The sequence below is a fragment of the Littorina saxatilis genome, linkage group LG10 (assembly GCF_037325665.1).
Source record: "Littorina saxatilis isolate snail1 linkage group LG10, US_GU_Lsax_2.0, whole genome shotgun sequence".
Lineage (NCBI taxonomy): Eukaryota > Metazoa > Mollusca > Gastropoda > Littorinimorpha > Littorinidae > Littorina > Littorina saxatilis.
The window spans coordinates 13,876,064-13,901,013 of NC_090254.1; the positions used below are offsets into that span (position 1 = coordinate 13,876,064).

At 44.3% G+C, this 24,950-nt stretch overlaps 1 protein-coding gene and 1 long non-coding RNA gene across 2 annotated transcripts in view; both read right to left on the minus strand.

Moving 5' to 3' along the window:
- Positions 1–216: 216 nt before the first annotated feature.
- LOC138978215 (uncharacterized) lies at positions 217–17,583 on the minus strand. The gene is made up of 3 exons (XR_011459604.1): positions 17,462–17,583; positions 6,683–6,707; positions 217–2,774 (listed from the first exon to the last, which is right to left on the minus strand). It is a non-coding gene; the product is annotated as an uncharacterized lncRNA (long non-coding RNA).
- Positions 17,584–19,044: 1,461 nt separating this feature from the next.
- Positions 19,045–24,950, minus strand: part of LOC138977777 (prion-like-(Q/N-rich) domain-bearing protein 25) — a 42,888-nt gene continuing 36,982 nt past the window's right edge. The window contains exons 12-15 of the mRNA XM_070350382.1: positions 23,953–24,036; positions 21,879–21,995; positions 21,339–21,495; positions 19,045–19,072 (exon numbers count right to left, since the gene is read on the minus strand). Of these exons, the coding sequence (XP_070206483.1) occupies positions 19,045–19,072; positions 21,339–21,495; positions 21,879–21,995; positions 23,953–24,036 (386 nt within the window). The remainder of the gene's footprint in view (positions 19,073–21,338; positions 21,496–21,878; positions 21,996–23,952; positions 24,037–24,950) is intronic.

The following is a 24,950-nucleotide window of genomic DNA, read 5'->3' on the forward strand; positions in this document are numbered from 1 at the left end:
CTGCATGTAAATAGTTTCAAACAAGCGCTTAGAACTGTACCCACGGAATACGCGCTATATAAGCTTCATACTGATTGATTGATTGAAACACGGAGACAAACTGAGAAAGGATACGAAAATAAATCGGCCCGAACAGCCAAATAGGTTGAATAGACATAAGAAACAACAACCAAGCAACCAACCATCTCGATGGATCACAATAAGCAATACAAAATGTTCACTTTCAAACAAGTTTATTTCGCCGGCTTTTCACCTAATTCTCACTGACAAAAGTCGGTCCAAAATCAATTCACGTTAACAGCAGTTCGTATGTGGTCATTTTCGGTTTGTCATTAACAGCTATTGTGTGTCAGCGTAGCATTGGGGTCCGATATTTAAACGAGACAAGTATAATGCGACTCGTCTTCGACTCGTCGAGTCTAAATAATCGGACCCTATTACTACGCTGAATACACAATAGCGATTATATAGCTGTTCTGACCTTGATTTGTTGTTCCAAACTTACAAAATGACAGTTTTTGCGTCGATGCGTTGATCTCAGGTTTTGATAGCAGACGCCGTTTCTTATGCGCATTAGTTTTGACTTTGGAAAAAAACTCGATTTGACAACACAGCTGTTAAACAGCTTTTTATAAGTTCATTCGTGTGCAACAAAAAGAAGTTTGAGTTTTTTTTATTTTGAACAAGACTACTTATGAAGAAAACTAAAACACAACATCAACAGAAACTAGAAACAACTGAAGAACTAGGATGCAACAAGGGGAGGAGAAGAGAACAGCTAATCCGTACAACGCGAGCAGACGGCAGCGAAGTTTTCATTTGGGGTGAATGGCATTTATACTTGTCTCGTCATGAAGCGAATTTTTCAACCTCAGTTATAAACGACTACATGAATGTTAGTGCCAAGGGTCGATCATCAATACTTCAGAGGGGAAGTGGGGTATTCAGTGTGAAGTTACGAGGTAAGAAAAACCGAATGCGAAAGTGTGTCTCAGTCGGCAACTGCATGAGCTCACACAGGCACACAAAAACGGCTGTTCCGTTTTACCCTCCTGTTTGAACTACATCTTTCGACTTTGGGCATTTTGTGGTGTTTAGGGACAGAACATAATTGGTTTAGTCCTGTTTCATCGGGAAGTTAGCAGAAAAGGGTATGCTATCGACATTTGTAAAGCTGAAAAACATTCCCGAGTAGAATTTCAAGTTGTCAGTGTATGCTGTTGTCGATTGAAACATGAAGTGATTTATGGATTACCACACAGAAGAATACTTTTATGGGCTGTAATGCGAGTACCTGATGTTTGACACCAGTTTTAGCAGTGTTTTGTGTGGTTTTACGTGCTGCAATGTGTGTGTGTAAGTCCGGAAACTGTCATTTTTTGACAAAAAATGGTCTTTATATCAATTGTTACTATAATAATCACAAACAAAGTCCAGTGATCATGTTATTACATACTAGCTAAGGGTATAAGCAAAACACATGCCAAAGATCTAAGAGATATCTCAATAAATGATCGAGCATTGAACAGATAAGTGAACCTTCCTAAGAAAGCAACATTTTGCCCTGGCGCACAGCAATACCAAAATGGTGATACACTGTGGCAGTGAAGGGGTTTTAAGCAATAGACTGCGCCGAAAAAATCTTTGTGAAGTTATTGGCAAATATAATGTTTGTAACAGTTTGTACCAACAATTAACTCCAACAGGTGTTTGTCAACAGTGTTCCAAAGCACAATTCTCTGTTAGTTAGGAACTGGCATAACGATCAGTAAAGCTTAACTGTGGCTATGGCCGCGTGTTCATTTGCGGCACAACTTAAAGGCATACTAACGCACTCCCGTGTTTACAAAGTGTAGTTTGCCCACAATCGATGTCAAACGCACCATAAGACCATATAATGACGATATGTCACCATGCGCGGACCATAATACATGCATTACAGCTTGTTCTAGCCTCTGAAAAAGTGAGGATGTCAACAAAGCCGCGGTGTTAGCTCCCTTGCATCAACGTTACATGTGTTGCCAAATCTATAAATAGGACCATCTAGATCAAAATAAAAATTCAAATATCTCAACATTGAAGGGGTCCTAGACCACAATATTTTGCAGGGAACTTAATTTAGCATGTCTCCAGCTGTTGGTAAAGCAATTAGCGTGTATAGTCATCGAGTACATATGGCTTTAAGTGTGCTTAAAAAAACCACAAACGATAGAAATTGTTTGTACAAAAGGTTTGGTGTTCCAGTAAGCAAAGTATTTACAGTGTACTGCGAAAAGTGCTCGTCAATTGCGTTCAAGAGTTTGCAAAAAGCTTTCTATAACAAGTGTTTGCCGACAGCTTTCTCCAACAAGTGCTTTATAGCAACAGTGAACTGCAGCAAGTGCTTAGCAACAGTGAACTGCAACAAGTGCTTAGCAACAGTGAACTGCAACAAGTGCGTAGCAACAGTGAACTGCAACAATTGTTTGCAAACTGTGTTCTTCACCTAGCATTTGTCAACAGTTTTCTCCAATCAGCGCCTGCTAACAATGCTTCTGACAAGAGTTTGCTAACAACGTCCGTCCACTTGAGCTCTCTCATCATGATCAACGACGGTGGTGGACTCAACGCTGGTAGTCTGGGACGCAAAGTCGGAACCAGACGGGTCTATTTCGGACCCTGCGTCAGAAGTGCTCGGCGACGGCTCAAATATTGAGGCTGATCCATCGTTTTGAGGATCATTCGGCGCATTCACCTCCTCAGACAGCTTTCTCAACTGTACCATGGACTCTCTCCTGCACAAATAGACAAGTCTGATTATGTAACACCCACGCGCCCGTTGTGACTGTGCTACAACTGCCTTTCGCACACTCTTTAATTCAGCCGATCAGCAAAGGACAACTAATGAGTAAAGCACTAAGCTACCTTTTACGACTTCACGTCATATATATATAGAGGTTACAACACGAGTGGTTTTTTATATGGCTTGTATTTCAGTCAAGACCCAGCGGATGAATATCAAGGGACTCACGAGCCTCTGGCGAGTATATAGGGCAATTCCAGCGTCACTGACGTGGCATTCGCACAAAAATCAGACATTATTCGCCATAAAAATAATAGTCATGATGATTTTATTATCTCAAATTTGTGCAGAGATTTCCCCAAACATGACAACCTTCCTACCCAAGGTTAACAAGAAGAGCAAACGCTCGATCGAGTCACTTTCGCAGTTCTGAATATTATATGAGGCATCAGATGGACAGGAAGAAATTGCTATTCACAACACAATGAGTCACGTTCACATAAAATTTGAGCCCGGTCACTTTTATAGTTTCCGAGAAAAGCCCAACGTTAAGTTGTGTGTTGCCGAACAGAAAAGGCTAGTTATCTCCCTTGTTTTTCTGATAACGTTCGTAAAAGGCTACAGATGTAAATACTTTGATGTAAAGAATAATCCTACAAAGTTTCAATCACATCCGATGAACTTTGTCAAAGATATAAAATGTCTAATTTTTCCTTTGACGCTGACCTGTGACCTTGAAAAAGGTCAAAGGTCAACAAAACCATCGTTAAAGTGTAGAGGTCATTGGAGGTCACGACTAAACAAAATATGAGCCCGATCGCTTTGATAGTTTCCGAGAAAAGATATAAAATGTCTAATTTTTCCTTTGACGCTGACCTGTGACCTTGAAAAAGGTCAAAGGTCAACGAAACCATCGATAAAGTGTAGAGGTCATTGGAGGTCACGACTAAACAAAATATGAGCCCGATCGCTTTGATAGTTTCCGAGAAAAGTCCAACGTTAAGGTGGTGTCTACGGACGGCCGGCCGGACGGCCGGCCGGACGGCCGGCCGGACGGACGGCCGGCCGGACGGCCGGCCGGACAGACTAACACTGACCGATTACATAGAGTCACTTTTTCTCAAGTGACTCAAAAATGTTGAGGCAAAAAAAGCTAAGGGTACTTAACTTGAGTTTTGAAAAACGTCACTGACGTGGCAAACATGCTCACCTGCATTTCACTGACTAAGCGAAATTCTAAAATTCTATGAGATTAGCCAACTAAATGATGTGATTTTGTTAGATCATAGTCAAGACATATCATACTTTCTGATATATAAAAGAAATTGAAAATATCAAATGTATCCTTGCGACTAGCGGTTATAATGTAGCGTCACTGACGTGGCACTTGAGCGTCACTGACGTGGCACGTGTGAATTCAATGTTCAATAGTGATATTTTGTTTTTAAAATATAGGTAGTTTAACACGGCCGATTTTAAACTGATTATTGATCTTCTCGGACATTGTTGAACCACTATACGGCTCTTTGTCCCTCCGTCCGTCTGTCCGTTGGTCCGCCCGTTGGTCCGTGGACACCATTGCCCATCTGAATAGCTTGTAAAATAATTATTTCTTTCTTTATTTGGTGTTTAACGTCGTTTTCAACCACGAAGGTTATATCGCGACGAGGGAAAGGGGGGAGATGGGATAGGGGAAAGGGGGGAGATGGGATAGAGCCACTTGTTAAGTGTTTCTTGTTCACAAAAGCACTAATCAAAAAATTGCTCCAGGGGCTTGCAACGTAGTACAATATATGACCTTACTGGGAGAATGCAAGTTTCCAGTACAAAGGACTAAACATTTCGTACATACTGCTTGACTAAAATCTTTACAAACATTGACTATATTCTATACAAGAACCACTTAACAAGGGTAATAAGTGAAGAATTTTATGGGTGAGAAAAGGAAAGTAAAAGGACTTTGTGGAGGCCGAAATAGAGAAGAAACAAGAAAAAGATCCTAATTAGGTTCACGGCATCGAGAGTGATGCGACCTTCTCTCAGAAGTTAGTAGAGAAGGCTCCCCCATCCACCACCCGGGGGACGCGCCTCTACGCCAATTAGGGGGCGCGAGGAAATAATTATTTCAATTTCACACTTTGTACATGTATTGATACACTTAAAAGGAACATAAACCTCTAGCAAACATATTTAAAGCAATCCGGGTCAAGGTCACTACTCAAGGTCACCGGTCAAGTAAGTAATGTACGTATGTATGCATGCATGGTGATGTGTGTCTGCATATGTGTCTGGTTGGTTTTTATTTTATTTTTACCGTGCCGTGCCAAGATGAAATCCTTTTGCAAAATTGGTGAATAAATATCTTGTATCTTGTTGTATCTTGTAAGGTCATTCTTTTTTTCTTGTACACTTCAGACAACGCCTTGATTTTTCGAAAATATTTCATTCAAACTTGGCGGGCAAACAAGTACACACCCTCAGAAAGATAAATGGCTCCTGATTCTGGCTCCAAAACGTCATTCACACGGTTTTGATTTAAGCTGTCATTATTTTGACGTTCTCCGTTGTCTTCCCTCCTAGCAATTATATATAAATAACTACCGTTATACACTCACGTCAAACAAATGAGTATGTATATTTGACAAGATCCTAAATGTGAACCACACTATTCCAATTGATATTTGTTGGTGTTAGTCGAGAATGACAGGGCGGAATAACACATTAATTCTAAATCTGAACCTAACCAAACTCAAACATTGTTAGCATCTTTCTCCGCGAACCTTACGGAAATAAAAACGATTTCATTTACTTCATTGCTTATGTAGCAAAAAGATGGCGGTGAACCAAACGATGGACTTAGTCGTGCTGAAACAGCCTTTTCTTGTGTAAGTGACATTTTTCTTTCAGCACTGCGAACACTCACAGATTTACTTTTCTGTGCACTCCACTTCGCTCTACACTATTGTTTTTGTCGGCGGTTGCGATTTTTCTTTTGTTTTTGTTTTCCCTCAGATACTTTACTTTTCATAGAGGGAATAACCAGAAGTCACAAGGAGTAAACTCAGGTCCGAAGAATGTGTGAGGCAAAAATGGGATCATTTAGACTTTAAGGAATGGAGGCACGGCCCTTATTTCGTGGAGGCTGGCATTGTCATGGAGAAGATGGGAGGTCTGGGTTTCGCAGTTTAGTCGTTAACTGCTGAACTCGTGAGTTACTTTGGGTAATAAGGTCCTGCATAGTATGTGACGGTGACAGTTCTGTTAGCAAAACAATATCGACAGCAACGAGACCTTCGTGGTCGCAAAATACAGCGAATAGCACTGTTTCTTCTTTGAAACCCTTGCTTACAAATGTAGTGCGTATCGTAATTGTGGTCCAATTGTTTTGTGTTTTCTGGCAATAATATAGAAGGAAACCAAAGTCTCATTATCAGTGACTAGATTCATCACAAGTGTGGGTCTACTTTGTTCAAAACGGTTAAGCAGATCGCGTGCAAGAGGAACTTGTTGCTTCTTCCGTTTCCCTGTTATGTCAGCTAATGAGGCATCCATTTTGCGGCCAGCTTTTGAAGCTGAAGGTCATTGTGTAGAATTCTGTGAACGGTTCTATATGGAAGTTTAAGTCCTGCACTATATACTCGTATGTACACTTTTAAATCTTAGTTCTTAAGTTTTGATACAGCAGCTACATTAACTTTGTTTGCAGAGCTGTTCGGACGTCTTGTTGGCTATTTAGAGTTGTTCCGTTTTTCCCAAGGATTGATTTCCCTTTCCAAGCTACGGGATAATGAAGGGATGAATATGATAAATCAAATAAAAATTGTCTGGTGATAAAAATAATCACTAGAGTAGAGTGAGCTCAGCTTTGACCAGTGTGTACGCGCCAGCTAGAAGCCTTACCTTTGTCTTTTCAATTCCTCTGTTTCTGTAAAAAGGAAATAAGGTCATTATACAGCGTGCTGATAATAGTACTTGTAAACTAGTTTACACACACACACACACACACACACACACACACACACACACAAACAGACACACACACACACACAAGGGGCGATTCATGAGTGTTCATTATTATTATTATCACAGTGCGCCTAGAGATGTATAGATGTAGCGGTGAGTTCGATTATCATTTTTGAGATTTGCTCTATAAATCTCTTAGCGCACTGTGATAGTTTCAATAACCATATTGTCAGTACCGCAAGAGAAAAAACAAGATTTACAACGCACATTTTGCTACGCGCACTTGGATAGACATAACAGTGTGGCCAGGTCGTGTTGCATCTACTTGTGTGTGTGCTGTCTCAAGTTTGTCGTGCTTTCTGTCACACACAAACTCTTGTTTTAATTTCTGTTGGTAAATTCCAGTGTAGCATTAAAGGCACAGTAAGCCTCCTGTAAACCATCACAGATACTGTTAGGCTTTTACATACAGTACAAACACCCTTTCATTTAAACACTCACCGCTTGAGATCATCCCAGGTGCCCTCCGTAAAGAGCGAGCAATGTTCAAAGAATTTATTTTTGCGTGGTTTATCTTACCCCTGAGCCATCGTGAACCCATGTGATCCAGTTTCCCTTTTTCACAATGTTGTCAGTTTGTAATTCGCTGTGAGCTTATCTGCAATAGCACGTTATTATGTACCTCTGACTATGCACGAAACAAACGGCTGTGGTTCACAAGAACTCTAGCGATGGCTTTTGACTGTTCAGAGGAACTGGCGATAGACATAAACCGTCGTCTGCTACGAGAACCACGACCTTGTGTGACCCTGCTTCCGGACTTTTCTTTTTTCAAACTTTCAACACTTCGAATTGTACTGAACTTGTCTTGATGAAAATGGAATTCTTTTATGATTTAAGAATGTTTGTGTAACAAGCTGTCAATTTATTATTGAGATTTTAAAAGTTAGGTCTAGCGCCAAAACGCACCACGGTCCGATTGTGTGAGGATCGAGACAATCCGCAAAATTAATTCTTTGAAAATGGCTCGCTCTTTACGTAGGGCACCTAGGATGTTCCCGTTCGGTGAGCGTTCAAATGGAAGGGTGTTTGTACTGTGTGTAAAAGCCTGACAGTATCTGTGATGGTTTACGGGAGGCCTACTGTGCCTTTAATCTAAAACAGTGTCTTTCATAGAGACCTCATTTAAACTCGAAGAAATGACTGTGAGCTTAGTTGTTTGCGACTCGAAACCTTCGCTCTTCGACCGACTGACTGTGCAGAGTGACACCTCCTGATTCGACTCCCGGGCCTGTTCGAGTGTTTTTACAATAAAATTAATGTAGTATGTGTCTCGTATTGTATGTACACTCATTGGGGATTCTGGTACTAAATATGGACGGTAATAATGCCCTGAACCCTACACGTATTATATCCCCATCGTTTTTTCCTTCACATTTGCCCAACATGTTAATTTGCTGAGCGTTTGAAAGCGGGTTTTATGTCGTCTGCTAGGGCGATCGAACCAGTCTCATTTCCAAAAGTAAATTTGTCGTGTTGCATCTGAACTCATGAGGGAGGCTGGCAGTAAGTGTATCACATGGTAACAACATTCTGAACCCTACACGTTTTCGATTCCGATAGTTGTTGCTTTGAAATAATAATGCGAAAACCATTAATTTACTGAGCTGATGCAGTCGCATTCCCGTGTCGTCTGCTACGTATGACAGAGTCGATCGAATCAATCGACTTCTAAATGTTGATCTGGCTGGTACTTTATTGGAATAACATTTGTGTGTTCTGTTGGCCGCTGGGAATTTTAAGCTAAATCATCATTATGTTAATGTGGAGATGATGAGCTGCATGTCACTTAAAATGAAGGATTAGAAGAACCTTCTCAGGTGAAAAGAAGGTACAGCCTGACCCAGTCACTGTGTGTCACGGTCGGGTGACAGAGACCAAGAAAGCGTTACTCAGTGGAGTGCCTGTTCTTGGTCGGTTATGATAGAAAGCGCCTGTGCGTGATATTGGACACAGCAGAGTTTGCTGACAGTGCTCTACGAGCACGGATGTTTTGAAACGCACGAGCTTCACAGTGCGGGTTTCTGCTATCATAGGGCTGACGGTTTTTCGCTGACAGCGAACACGGGATTTTCAGGGATTGAGTTTCTCGTGTCTTTTTTCTGCTTGGGGAGGCAAAATTGTGTATAGCTGGACTGGTTTTGTGACAAGGTCAGTCACGTGTATTTTGGCTAGGCTGTCTGACAGAGACACGAGTACGGGGCACTTGACACCCAGCGGCAGAAGGGGAAGGATCTAATACAGTTTCTAGAGTATGATGGTTTTTCACCGAATATTATATTCGGCACTCTAGGGGAACTTCCACTGCCACATGTTTTGCTGAGGACAAGTCGTCAACATTCCTTCGTCGGCGATGGCTTTCGCATAAGGATTCGACAAGGGATTCTGGACGTTTTTGGTCACTGTTGACGAACAGAGACTGTTCCAGGGAGGAGGCGGACTTTGCTTCCATTGAGAGTACAATCATAGGCTTTTGAGGTAATAAATCATTATTTAACGCTGTTGATGAGTCTGTGTTTGTGGAATGAAATACTCTCTGTTGTTCTTTCCAGGTTAGCGCATAATTTACTCTCTGTGACGCTAAAATACTAATCTGTATATGGTTTTTGCAGATAGGGAGAGAAGGACGGAAAATGGCTGTTTTGTTGTTGTAAAAAGTCCGTTTTGTGCAGGCCCACGTGCTCGATGAGATATTTAAAGATGACATGTTTTAAGGTGGTGGGTGAGGGGTAGCTGACATGTTTAGTGCACCGATGCTTTCTGTTTGCAGCCTTCGTTCGTTCGTTCGATCCGATTCGTTCGTTTCGAGTTCCTGTAACATCTGCACGGCTGACTTTGGCGGGACCTGTTGAAGCTACGCTAACCAGGAGACCGGCTAACCAGGAGACCGGCTAACCAGCGGACCGGCTAACCAGCGAACCGGCTAACCAGCGGACCGGCTAACCAGCGAACCGACTAACCAGCATACCGGCTAAGCAGCAGCAGCAGAGATAAAGCTAAGTGCACCATGTCGTACGCACCCCGTTGACCACCGTTGTCTTTTCGTATCTATGATTTCATTGGAGTAGTGACAACGTGGGGTGTGTGACACCTGCACGAACTAGAGCTTTTCGAACAGAACATTCTCATTTGACTGTATTTACACGGGTTCAGCGTGTTACTATAATTTTCTACATACTACTGGCATTTTGTCAGTGAACACTGGTTTTTTACGTGTTGAGAACGTAAAAGGAACATATTTTGAGTGAAGGCTCGAGGGAGGTGGAGAGTTTATACATAAACAGGCGTCTGAAACTTATACTTTTGTTGACTCTATTTAATTGTATGCCTGCGAGAGTGGATCGTGGTGTGGTTAGTTAATTAGTAGTAATTAACCGGTTCATAATCACCTTGAGTGATATATTGAAACGTGACACATGGGGGCCAAGCCGGGATTTACTCAGTTAATTTCCAACTGATAAAGACCCACCAATTAAGGATAACTAAGAGCAGATAATCTCGTCAGTGCTCGACTTATTTTCTGCTTGGTGCTACCCTTTTTTGTATAGTTTTGATCATATACCACACCTTAAGCGATTCACATCTTGCAGGAAATGTAAATTGTAATTTGTGAGTTATTGTATGCGCTAACTGTGATTACTACCCTTTCCTTTGTTTGTGAATCTTTGTTGTTGTACGTTCAGAGTTTTCCGTTGCAGAGAGCTGAGCGGGGTTAGCGGATTTGTTATTCGTTTTACTCAGTTTTCTCTACATTGTTGTTTCGCATTCTGTAACAGGTTACATTTCTACCGTCTTGTTTTACTTGGATTTTTCTCCATATTTTGACTTTGTTGGAATTTTGGGGGGGAAGGGTCCGAGGACTTCTGTCCTAACCAAGGCTGTGGGAAACGCTTTGTTTCACCGCAAAAAGCAGCCGATAAAGTAGGCCACGGCTGTGGGAAACACTTTGTTTCACCGCAAAAAGCAGCCATAAAGTAGGCTACGCGTTTTGTTCTACACCGTTTGGATTTTTCTTCTGCATTTTCCGGTTGCTGGATTTTTGTATCCACCGCTTTCGTCACCGCGTATTCTAGCTAGAGCTGCGTTAGACTTACTTTGGTAATAAAGCTTTGCTAAAACTAACCATGGCTACAGGGGGATCTCCTACGAAGAGATTAACTTTTGAGACTCCTGGTAGCGAGGAACAGACAGAGCGAGACGCACGCGTTAGAGCGCGTAGTTTGCTTAAGCGCAAGGAGTTAGAACGTAAGGAAGACATAGAGCGACAGACGAGAAAAGAAGAGCTTGACAGACAAGAGCGACAGGCCGAACGCGAGAGACAGGAACGACAAGACGAACGTGACAGACAAGAACGGAAAGAGAAAGATGAACGAGACAGACAAGAAAAAGAACGACAGGCCGAACGACAGGCCGAACGTGACAGACAGGATAAGAAAGACGAGCTTGACAGACAAGAACGACAGGCCGAACGAGACAGACAAGAACGGAAAGAGAAAGAACAGGCTGAACTTGAGAGACAAGAACGACAGGCCGAACGAGACAGACAAGAACGGAAAGAGAAAGAACAGGCTGAACTTGAGAGACAGGAACGACAGGCCGAACGTGACAGACAGGACAAACAGGCGGATCGCGAACACCAGCTAGAACTAGCTAGGCTACAGGCCGAGAAGGGTACGCTTACTCAGGCTAGCGCGCCGACGTTTGTTGCCGACCGTACGAGACTGCCGACGTTCGACGATGACAAGGACGAGCTCGACGACTTTTTACGCCGGTTTGAGCGCATTGCATCGGACCAGAAGTGGGAAGAGGCCACGTGGGCTAGCCGCCTTAGCACCTGCTTAAAAGGACGCGCATTGCAGCTCTACAACGCTTTGGATGACGACGAGGCGAGAAACTATCAGGCACTAAAGAAGGCGTTACTCCAGCGCTTCAACCTGACTGCGGAAGCCTACAGACGACGTCTGCGTAACAGCAAGAGACTGAGCGGCGAGCTGAGTCATCAGTTTGTGGCACGCCTTAATCTCTACCTGCGGCGCTGGGTGGAGATGGCCGAAAAGGACTGGACCGTCGACGACCTTGCCGACCTCATTGTCATGGAGCAACTGATGTCCAGCCTGCGACCTGAGGTGGTGACCTTTGTGCAGGAACACCAGCCTAAGACTACTCAGGAAGCAGCCGACTGGATCAGAGTACACGAGGACGCCCAGGCGATCTCCGGAAAATCCTCAGGCTCACGGCCAGGAAAATCAGGGAATTCGGGTTCTTCAGGACCCAAGGACGGGAAGGACGATCAGGGACACAAGGGATCGAGTTCCAGATCTGACATCCAGTGTTACTACTGCAACAAGCGGGGCCACGTGAAGAAGGACTGCCACAGGAGACAGGCTGACCAGAAGGGCGTTCACTTCGTTGGCAGTGAGGAGTTCAGGGACGTCACGAGCTCATGCACCATCCCACAACTCTGCGTTCCGTGCTCCAGGAAACATTTCCAGCCCCACTGCAACGTGTACGTTAACGGAGTGAAGGGCGAAGGTCTGCGGGACACAGGGGCAGACATGATAGTGGTTCGGGCGAGTCTAGTTCCAGCCATGGCCTACACAGGAGACAGCATCAGGGTGAGAATGGCCGAGGCATCTCACGCTTACGACTTGAACACGGCAGTGATCAAGGTCGTAACACCGTTGTTCACGGGGACCATTGTGGCCGTCGTCATGGACGATCCTCCATGCGACCTGCTCATTGGAAACCGGGTTCAGTTTGTGGACGGCGTCACCAGGGAGGTTCCCGTTTATCGGTCTCCCGACGTCATTTCAGTGCTCACGCGGGCACAGGCGGAGCGAGAGGACAAACCTCTCAAACCCCTACCTGCTGCACGAGCTGCCCTGGGGAACGTGACCCCCGCGCTTCTCGCGAAGGCTCAGGATTCTGACCCGACCTTAGCTACTCCTCGGGAGCACGCGAAGTCGGGGAAGGTGAAGCTGAGCGGGAAGCATGGGAGGTCAAGGTTCCTCAGGGACAAGAAGTTGCTCTACCGTGAGTTCAGCAACAAGGAAGGTGCATTCAAACAGGTTGTCGTGCCTCGCGAGTTTCGCGAGGGTGTCATGGCAACGGCACACGACTCGATTCTGGGAGGTCATCTTGGCACCAAGAAGACCACGGATCGTGTCTGGCGCCACTTTTACTGGCCAGGCATCTGCACGGATGTCCGACGTTTCTGTGCGTCCTGCGATAAGTGCCAGAAGGTGGTTGCCAAAGGAAGGGTGAGGAAGGTCCCCTTAGAGAAGATGCCGCTCATCGACGAACCCTTTCGTCGGGTGGCAGTGGACATCATCGGGCCCATCTTGCCTGCGTCTGAGGACGGAAACAGATACATTTTGACCATGGTGGACTACGCTACTCGATACCCAGAGGCGATCCCTCTGAAATCGATTGAAGCCACGCGAGTAGCTGAGGCTCTGGTTACTATGTGGTCCCGGCTGGGAATTCCATCAGAGGTACTCACCGACAGAGGCACGCAGTTCACGGGAGGAGTGATGGCGGAGGCAGCACGACTGCTATCACTGGAGCAGCACTTCACCACTCCTTACCATGCTCAGTGCAACGGACTGGTGGAAAGGTTCAATGGCACCTTGAAGACCATGCTGAGGAAACTAGCTCAGGAGAAACCACGCACGTGGGACAGGTACATCCCAGCATTGCTTTTTGCATACCGCGAGGTTCCTCAGGAGAGCTTGGGCTTTTCCCCATTCGAGCTGTTGTACGGCAGACAGGTACGCGGTCCCATGGCTATCCTGCGTCAGGCTTGGACAGACAAAGAAGCTGACGAGGAGGTGCAGACGACGGCGACCTACATCGTAGAACTCAGGAACAGGATTGAAGAGACCTGCAAATTGGCTCAAGAGAACCTGGGAAGAGCAGCACAGCGTTACGCGCGAGGATTCGACCGCAAGGCACGGCCGCGCAGCTTCAAGATTGGAGAACGGGTGTTGCTACTTCTACCTGTCAAACACAACAAGCTACAACTGCAGTGGCAAGGACCTTTTGAGGTGACAGCGAAAGTGGGCCAGAACGACTACAGGATCGTCATGAACGGGAAAGCACGCCTGTACCACGCCAACCTGCTGCGCGCCTACATAGAGAGGACTGCCTACGGGGAAAAGGACAAAGTGACAGAAGCAGTTGCTGTCGTGATGGACGAGACAACGGGAGAACAGGGAGGAGGACGTGTACCAGTTTGTCCGCTGGAGGCTAGTGAGGATCACACAGACGTGCACATCTCACCTGATCTTGGGGACGACCAGCAGGCGGACTTGCAAGAGATCCTGAAGGATGCAGCACGGGTCCTTACAGACATACCACTTCAGACGCATCTAGAGGAGTTTACCTTCGACTTGCTGGAGAAGCAGCCAGTGAGGACGAAGCAGTATCCCATGCCTCATGCCCAGAAGGAGGTGGTCAGGAAGGAAATCGCCGACATGACGAAGTTGGGCGTCATCGAGCCAGCGAACTCTCCCTACAGTTCACCAATTGTGCTTGTGAAGAAGAAGGATGGACGCGTCAGGTTCTGTGTCGACTACCGGAAGCTGAACAAGATTACGGCGTTTGACGCGGAACCCATGCCTGATGTGGACTACCTCTTCAGTCACTTGGCCAAGGCCAAGTACTTTTCCAAACTGGACCTCACCAAGGGGTACTGGCAAATCCCAGTTGCCGAGGAAGATCGCCCAAAGACTGCATTTACCACTCCATTCGGCCAGTTCCAGTGGACAGTCATGCCTTTTGGTCTACAGAATGCAGGTGCCGTCTTCACTCGCATGATGAGGAAACTTTTGGAACCTTTGAAGCGCGAGGACATCAGCAGTTTCATCGACGATGTGCTGATCGCGACAGAGACATGGACTGAACATCTCGACGCCCTGCGCGACGTGTTCGGAAGGTTGAAGGACGGAAATCTGGGAGCTAAACCGTCCAAGTGCTACTTGGGATTTCGGGAATTGTCTTTCCTGGGTCATGTTGTCGGCGAGGGATTGCTCGTTCCAGAGGACGACAAGATCCAGAAGATTCGGGAGGCGGAGCCACCGCGCACGAAGAAAGAAGTCAGGTCTTTCCTGGGCCTAGCCAGCTTCTACAGACGCTTCATCCCGCACTTTGCCGAAATCGCACTACCACTGACCAACCTTACCAAGAAACTACAACCGACCGTTGTAGTGTGGACTGAGGAATGCAGCTCCGCATTCAACACCCTGAAGAGGCGACTCACCAGTCAGCCTATTCTCCGACTACCAGACCTGAACAAGGACTTCGTGCTGAGGACAGACGCTTCAGGGAAGGGACTTGGGGCAGTGTTGCTTCAGGAGACAGAGGGGTTTTTGCACCCTGTTTGCTTCGCCAGCCGTAAGCTGACCTCGGCCGAGGCAGCGTATGCAACGGTTGAACGCGAGTGTCTCGCCATTGTCTGGGGCATCCAGAAGTTCGAAGCGTACCTGTACGGACGACCTTTCTGTCTGGAGACGGACCATCAACCTCTGCAATATCTTCAGGTTGCAAGGTTGGCAAACGCCAGACTTATGCGCTGGGCGTTGATTCTCCAACCGTACCAATTCACGGTACGCGTCATTCCGGGCGCCAACAATGTTGGAGCTGACTTTCTCTCTCGGGCTGTAGAGGAGAACATGACTGTGAGCGAAACCGAGGTTTCGTCTTGAAGAGGGGAGGTGTGTCACGATCGGGTGACAGAGACCAAGAAAGCGTTACTCAGTGGAGTGCCTGTTCTTGGTCGTGTATGATAGAAAGCGCCTGTGCGTGATATTGGACACAGCAGAGTTTGCTGACAGTGCTCAACGAGCACGGATGTTTTGAAACGCACGAGCTTCACAGTGCGGGTTTCTGCTATCATAGGGCTGACGGTTTTTCGCTGACAGCGCACACGGGATTTTCAGGGATTGAGTTTCTCGTGTCTTTTTTCTGCTTGGGGAGGCAAAATTGTGTATAGCTGGACTGGTTTTGTGACAAGGTCAGTCACGTGTATTTTGGCTAGGCTGTCTGACAGAGACACGAGTACGGGGCACTTGACACCCAGCGGCAGAAGGGGAAGGATCTAATACAGTTTCTAGAGTATGATGGTTTTTCACCGAGTATTATATTCGGCACTCTAGGGGAACTTCCACTGCCACATGTTTTGCTGAGGACAAGTCGTCAACACTTCCTTCGTCGGCGATGGCTTTCGCATAAGGATTCGACAAGGGGTTCTGGACGTTTTTGGTCACTGTTGACGAACAGAGACTGTTCCAGGGAGGAGGCGGACTTTGCTTCCATTGAGAGTACAATCATAGGCTTTTGAGGTAATAAATCATTATTTAACGCTGTTGATGAGTCTGTGTTTGTGGAATGAAATACTCTCTGTTGTTCTTTCCAGGTTAGCGCATAATTTACTCTCTGTGACGCTAAAATACTAATCTGTATATGGTTTTTGCAGATAGGGAGAGAAGGACGGAAAATGGCTGTTTTGTTGTTGTAAAAAGTCCGTTTTGTGCAGGCCCACGTGCTCGATGAGATATTTAAAGATGACATGTTTTAAGGTGGTGGGTGAGGGGTAGCTGACATGTTTAGTGCACCGATGCTTTCTGTTTGCAGCCTTCGTTCGTTCGTTCGATCCGATTCGTTCGTTTCGAGTTCCTGTAACATCTGCACGGCTGACTTTGGCGGGACCTGTTGAAGCTACGCTAACCAGGAGACCGGCTAACCAGGAGACCGGCTAACCAGCGGACCGGCTAACCAGCGAACCGGCTAACCAGCGGACCGGCTAACCAGCGAACCGACTAACCAGCATACCGGCTAAGCAGCAGCAGCAGAGATAAAGCTAAGTGCACCATGTCGTACGCACCCCGTTGACCACCGTTGTCTTTTCGTATCTATGATTTCATTGGAGTAGTGACAACGTGGGGTGTGTGACACCTGCACGAACTAGAGCTTTTCGAACAGAACATTCTCATTTGACTGTATTTACACGGGTTCAGCGTGTTACTATAATTTTCTACATACTACTGGCATTTTGTCAGTGAACACTGGTTTTTTACGTGTTGAGAACGTAAAAGGAACATATTTTGAGTGAAGGCTCGAGGGAGGTGGAGAGTTTATACATAAACAGGCGTCTGAAACTTATACTTTTGTTGACTCTATTTAATTGTATGCCTGCGAGAGTGGATCGTGGTGTGGTTAGTTAATTAGTAGTAATTAACCGGTTCATAATCACCTTGAGTGATATATTGAAACGTGACACTGTGGCACAGGCGCATGCAATTTTGTCAGAAAAATACTTCTGCCTTTGGCCGCAGGAAATTTAGCATCATTTGGTAATGTGGAGAAGATAAGCTACATGTCACTAACACCGAGGATGAGAAGAATCTTCTCAAATCGAAAGAAGCCTCGCTGTGGCAACGGGCGGAAGAATACGCTCTCTTGAACATGAGCAGTACACAACATTGAAAGGACGAAGGCCCAGCGACTGTGCTTCTCTGCCTGCTTCTGTGATTTAGGTCAGCACGTATTTTGCGTGGAATTGTGTAATATCATCGCAGTCACGTAGGCAGTCTCTGGTTATACGCATATGAACAGATCGACATGTGCTGACTATAATAAGACTCACTGATTACTCACTCTTTTTGTTTTGTCGCCGCAAGTGTGCGAAACCAACCACAAAAGCAACGGTCAAGCCCAAAGCGGCTACCAAGGTGGCCACAAGCCAGGCTGCAACATGAAGGCATCCTTTTCTCATCTCAATGTTTCATACCTTCCTTTCAGCTTGTGCACCACAACAGATGTCAAGGCTTGCATACGTAATACTATATTCGTCCGCTTCTTTTACTTGGGCGCATTCCACCTCTGTGTGTGTGTGTGTGTGTATGTGTGTGTGTGTGTGTGTGTGTGTGTGTGTGTGCCGAGACATAGAGATACTAGATGAATACCCGCTTCGCCGGGTACGGCTTCGCCGGGAAGAAGTAAAGCCGGGGACCCGGCTTTGCCGGGTGTACGCCGGCTTCGCCGGCGCACCGTACGAAGGAAGGGAGATAAACGCGCAAAACACTGGAGAAGATAAGGAAGAGTTACTGGGAATGGATGTACAGAAAAACCAAAATCGGTTCAGCGCTACGCGCTGAGAGCACGCACGTGTTCATAATTATCCACGATTGTGTCCGGGGTCTACTTGAATATGCCCACCAAATTTGAAGCAGATCCATCGAGAACTTTGGCCGTGAATCGTGAACACACAGACAGACAGACAGACAGACAGACACAAGCCGTATATATATATAGAAGCTAGTGGTCCTCCTGCTGAGTGCATCACTGATTTCCTTGAAACGGCTTCGTAGTGATATCTACGGCTCTAGGTTTTCACAGTTCTCAACTTGGTCTGATTTGATACATACGTCATTGAACACGTTGTAAAAAACTAATGGGTGGCAAATTGTTCATAAGGCATACATTCTTTCTTCTTCTGCGTTCGTGGGCTGAAACTCCCACGTACACTGGTATTTTTGCACGAGTGGATTGTTACGTGTACGGTGTATGACCGTTTTATAAGACATAAATAAATGTTATTCCAAATAATTTGAAATTTCAAGCATTAAAACAAGATCTTTGTTTATAAACCATATATGATAGACATTGTTCAGGAAATCCCTTTTTTGGGGTCTCCTATTTCTTGTCTGTGAGAGATTGAGAGGTTTCAAACCAAGAAGTATGCGTGCTCCTTCAATTAAAAACATCTTTGAAAACAGCTCAAACGGATTAAAAAATATGTAATCTGACTAACGTACACACCTATGCTTCGTGAATAAAGGTCTCACTAGCTGTTAAGGGATTCTTAATTCCTACTGCACATTTTTACGATGTCAAAATGTTAGGTTAATACGCGCGACCCCATGTGAAACCCTTAATAGACGGATTTGTTTCCTGGCTGGTTGTGTAAAGGTTTTTAAAGCTCATATCTCCTGTTTTACTACAGCTTAAAACCAACCCAGCTAAAACCTTATCTGTAGCCAGCTAGGTATTTGCAAATTTGGTTTTCTATGGGGCTGTCTCTGCATTTTCGTTTGTCAATTAAGCACACCAGTAGACAAAGCTGGCAGTTTGTGGCACCCAAATAAGGTATATGGTGTCTATGGAGAAAATTGGCGACTCCAGATGATGTTCTTAAAACAGGGAAGAGTTCTGTGCACTTACTTGACCCATTTGCTTCACTAGTCGCTTTCGAAGCACCTAAACCAACTGCAACACAAGAGAAGCAAATGCTCATATTACTCACTTTCATTATACATAAAAGGATTAGGAGTGATGGAAACATTATTTGCTTCTGTACCTCAATAAAAATGTTCCAACAAATTATAGTGTCCTACATTCTGACCACAACTCGACCCCACAGTGACCTTCACATTTGACCAGGCTCAACCAGATGTAGGTCATGAGTTGAACTTGACCCTACAGTGACCTTAAAACAGACCTGTTTTGATGTAGATGTATTTACAATACGTCAAACTCTGCACACTTTCAATAAACTTCGAAAATAACACGTACATTAGAAAAGAGCCTTTAACCGCAAAATTCTTCTTTAACATTTTTTACCCCACCTATATTGACCAAGTTTTTTTTACCCGAGACCAGCTGTGCTGCAGCAGGTCACTCAAAAGGGTAGATACTGTGTAGTAACTGTGTATCAACACGCTGGAATGCAGGCGTTAGATCGACGTTACAGAAAGCGACTGAAGCTAACAGTCTGAGCGGATATATCCGTACCTTGGCAGATAGAGCCATATGAGTGGGTACAGATATATGTACCTGGGAGACAATGAGTTAACATGTATGCAATATTTGATATTTGTGGCTAAGTCTGGACGGTGGAGAGGTACGGACAGCAGGAAACTCCTGTGCAAAGTGTATCGCCCATAAATAGTCACAGATCTATAAGACCTATGCAGGCAACGGATTCTTGGGCAAACTCCATCCTTTTACACTATGGGAGTTCTCACTATACATCATAGTAATCCTGCATAATAATTTGTACTATATTTAACAGTCACAAATCCATAGGACCTGTAACAACAACAGGCTGTTTCAAAATGAGTTCATCATAGTGACGCTTCTATGCCTGTCTTCTTGGTGTAGGTTAAAATACTGCCTAGTTTTCATCAAAACCAATGAATGATCAGAGATCTAAAAGACCTAAAACGACAAAAGACTGCTTTGACATACGCTTCTGCTTAATTGTGTGTCTCGGTCTCGCTTACTTAAGAGCACTACCTCAGTTAATAATTATATTAACAGCTATTGTGTTTTCAGCGTAGCAATAGGGTCCGATATTTAGACGAGACAAGTATAATGCCGACGAGTCGAAGACGGTCCAATGCCACACTGACTTTGGAAAAAAAACTCGATTTGACAACACAGCTGTTAAACAGCTTTTTATTAGTTCATTCGTATACAACAAAAAGAAGTCTGAGTTTTTTTTAATTTTGAACAAGACTACTTATGAAGAAGACCAAAACACAACATCAACGGAAAACTAGAAACAACTGAAGAACTAGGATGCAACAAGGGGAGGAGAAGTGAACAGCTAATCCGTACAACGCGAGCAGACGGCAGCGAAGTTTTCAGTTTGGGTGAATACCATTCATACTTGTCTCGTCATGAAGCGAATTTTTCAACCTCAGTTATAAACGACTACATGAATGTTAGTGCCATGGGTTGTACATCAATACTTCAGAGGGGAAGTGGGGTATTTAGTGTGGAGTTACGAGATAAGAAAAGCCGAATGTGAAAGTTTGTGTCAGTCGGCACACAAAAACGGCTGTTCCGTTTTACTCCCCTGTTTGTACTACATCTTTCGACTTTGGGCATTTTGTGATGTTTAGGGACAGAAAATAATTGGTTTAGTCCTGTTTCATCGGGAAGTTAGCAGAAAAGGGTATGCTATCGACATTTCTAAAGCTGAAAAACATTCCCGAGAAGAATTTCAAGTTGTCAGTGTATGCTGTTGTCGATTGTTAACATCGTGTGGTACAGATGGGTAAACCGGAACCATGCGTCTTTGTTATTGCCAATATGCTTTTGGATATTGGCAAAAATGGCCGACTTCTGTAGCATTATGCTTTGATGATGATGTTAAGACCATCCAATCACAGCCCCCGAATTCACCCACGTGTCCAACAGAACTAGCTATATTGCGTTATATTCATAACCTTCCATAGACTAAAGGGCCTATTGGGACAAAAACATGTTTTAACATAAGGTCGTCAGTATGTGGCTATTACCCTTGACTTTTTAAAAACATTCTCTCAGTTCAAATCTTGCGATGTTTTCACACCCATTGATAGATTAAAGCCAGCGTCTTTAATTGAGCACAAAGTCGGCTATGCGAAGATTTTTACCGTAAACTCAGTGCTAAAGCTTCGTGCGGCCAGCTTCGGGAAGTATACTTCGCGTAGTCGACTTCGCCCAGTTAAGGACGGGCTTCAAGGTGTAAGGTTAAACGTCTAACCCTGTCTTGATGCAGATGTACTCACAGCAGGTAAAAGTCTGGGTTGTGTTCAGACCGCCCGTACAGGCGCAAACACCGTCCAGACACTGAGTTCCTTCTAAATTGCAGGGGCTGTCGACCGCATTACACGATGCTCCTACTCTGCCTGTTTCTGGTTCTGCGTGTAAAACAGGTTTGATTGGAGACTCATTATACTATATAATGCAATAAACAACAGTATAATAACATATAATTTAACACAAACCAATTCAACACTGGTTCCGCGCATGAAGCTTGTTTTGTTGTACAGTACAATGCAAACCAACACAGAATAACAAAATACGGTATAGCGCGGCACAGCACTCGCACTCCATGTACGAAGGCTGGTTGTCAGATTAGAATCAGGAATTGCAACTGAAGCAGGTTGTGGGACTGCAACAGAATAGGTTGTCTCATTGTGCCACACAATGTGGTGCATAGCAGGCTGTGTGTGTGTGTGTGTGTGTGCGTTTGCGTGTGTGTGGATGTGTGTGTGTGTGTGTGCTCGTGTGAGTTACTTACCACAGAGGACCTCAAACGCCGTAGCGGTGCCTTGCTGACATTGACAAGTCTGCTGTTCACACAACCCTCCTGTTGGACATTCGTTGTTCTCGCTGCAATTCGCTCCAATGTTCAATCCTAATTTAAAAGGACACAAGACGAACATGATGACTATGAGTATGTCCGCTATATCTGCCGATTTAATAATAATAATAATAATAAATGAGCAGTTATATAGCGCAACATCATAACTTTACAATTATGCTCTTTGCGCTTGACACATTTAAAATTAAAACACAGTTATACAAGCATTTACATCTACATTCATAGTCAACAACGCTTAATTAAAAGCATACACCATCAAAGATACATTACAAAAGATTCTTCCACTAACTAAATAATAAAAACATGAATAAAATAGGTAGTGAAAAATCACTAAAACAACAAATAACACTAAAATTAAAACACAGTTATACAAGCATTTACATCTACATTCATAGTCAACAACGCTTAATTAAAAGCATACACCTTCAAACATACATTACAAAAGATTCTTCCACTAACTAAGTAATAAAAACATGAATAAAATAGGTGGTGAAAAATCACTAAAACAACAAATAACACTACATGTAGCCTACTGATGGACTGAGAAAACAAAATCAGGGGTTGTATTTCCTGAAGAGGTGCGTTTTTAGTGCTCGTTTGAATGCTTGGGGTGACTGAGAGTGGCGGATGTGAAAGGGGAGAGAATTCCATTGTGTGGGTGCGCAGAAAGTAAAAGTGCGTTGTCCGTATGTTTTGGTTTTGGTGTGTGGAATGGTAAGGATGCGACAGTCAGAAGAGGCACGGAGTTGTCTTGCTGGAGAATAGACGGTGAGGAGTTCAGAGAAGTAAGCAGGAGACGAACCAGAAAAGAAGTTAAAGCAGAGGGTAGACAGTTTGTAGTCAATGCGGGCTTGAATAGGTAACCAGTGCAGTGTGTGAAGAAGTGGTGTTGCGTGATCTCGTTTTCGTGCTTTGAGAATGAGGCGTGCTGCCGAGTTTTGGACTTTTTGTAGTTTATGCAGGAGGTACAGAGGACAGCCAGAGAGAAGAGAGTTGCAGTAGTCAAGTTTAGAAAGAACAAAGGCACAGACAAGAGTGTTAGTTGTTTGAGAGGAGAGTGTGTGGCGAATGGTGCTGATCTTACGAAGCTCAAAATAAGCTGCTCTACAGACTAAAGATATATGTTTGTTAAGGGTCATGTCAGATGAAAGGGTGAATCCAAGGTTTCTAGATTTGAATTATTTTCAATCATTTCGTTTTATACTTCATCATCAAAATGTTGGAAAATATTGAACTGCGAGCGAAAGCGAGCTGTTTACTATTCGAAAAAGCAAGGAGTGTAAATCTGGTTCGACACAACAAGCCATGTAGCATTCTGTTTTATTCACATACTGTACTTACGTGTATTTTACTCAAAACGTACCGCAGTGGAGGCGTCCAATATAAATACGCTTCTTTTGGAACCTCATCTATTCCAAACCCTCGTGCCAATCTTTGACGTCAAATCAAAGACAGGTCACTCTAGAAAGTGTAGCGTGACGTGAAAGTTCTTAAACTTCTACCAGGAGAAAACGCATAGCGTTAAAGGGTTTCCATAATGACTTTTGTCTTGGTGACTAGCATTATAAGCAGTCGAAAAGCAGGTCCCTGCCAAACTAGTTTGACATGACCTCATGTACATGATATCCACACGTGTGGTTTGGACGATATTGTTATCTTATGAGTGGTCTCATTCACGCATGTAGGATAAACACATGTTATAACACAAACTTACAACATGAAACGAGAATACCACCACAGAGCTGAGCATAAATATGTTCGTTTCTCTGTTAACGACCCTCCTCCCACCCCCACCCCCGGTAAGTTCAAACAACAGAAACCACGTAACCAACCGACCAAAAAACAAAACAAACAACATCGCTGCTACCCTCCAAACCAAAGTCAAAAATCAACGTGATGTTAAACTTATGATTTCATAGAGAGGTAGTAGGATTAAAGTTCACCCCTGGACGTTCTGTTGCTGTACAAGCTAGACGTTAGTTATACTCACGGCATTTCTTCAGCCAGTCACAGAAAGTTCCTTGTTTGCAGAGTACCACTCGTTCGTCACTGCAGTCTCCATCTATGTTTAGTTCTGAAATACATTCCCAAAAAGGGACATTGCTTTTAAGGTTTTTCTACATATTTCAAACTTTTACTGCCAATATCCGGACAATATATTGTCACAGCACACGGATAATCATGTAAGACACACGCAAAAGCACGTCAGGTAGGCACTACCTAATTATCACAGTCAAGGACACAAGGGTACTTGTATTATCGATTGTCATCATTTTTTGCGTACGTTGATTTCAGAAATGGAGGCCGTGAATCATTAGCACTCTAGCGACGATTTCTGGTGTGGTGGTTTTTTTCGAAAAAAACCGGAAAATGTCACGAATTGCAACCAAAGCTGGAACATGACACCATAGAAATGCGCAGTGTTGAAGCTCTAGCTTCAAAACCATGCGAGTTCATATATCGAACATGACCTCGCTGTAACACCACATTTGTGACCCTCCACGACGGTATGAGTCGCATGTCACCTTTGCATGATTTTCATATTTTTACATTTTCCTAAAGAGTGTTTTATGCTCTATCCAGTGGTGAAAACCGTTTTTAGAAAAGAGCGAAAACTGTTTGAGTTATAAGCCTGTGACTAAGGTGACCCTCACACTGTTACCAGACACTCCCCGGACTTATATTAAGCCCAGAGCAGAACCGCACGAGGTGACATGCGACTCATTTCGTGGTGGATGGTCACATTTAGACTAGGGTCGACCTAACTGACTGGTTTTGTCGGGAGATCGTGAACCCCTAAAAGTATGAAATCTTTAGCATCAAAAGCATTCGTGATAGCTTGAACGTTTAGTTTGTGTGTGTTCACAGACAGACACTGCTCCCTACAAAGAATTACCGATTACTCAGGTGAGTCAAAAAGTGTACCTAAACGCTTGAGCGAGTGACCTCTTGTGACTGACATGTCACAATGACATACTTGATGATTCC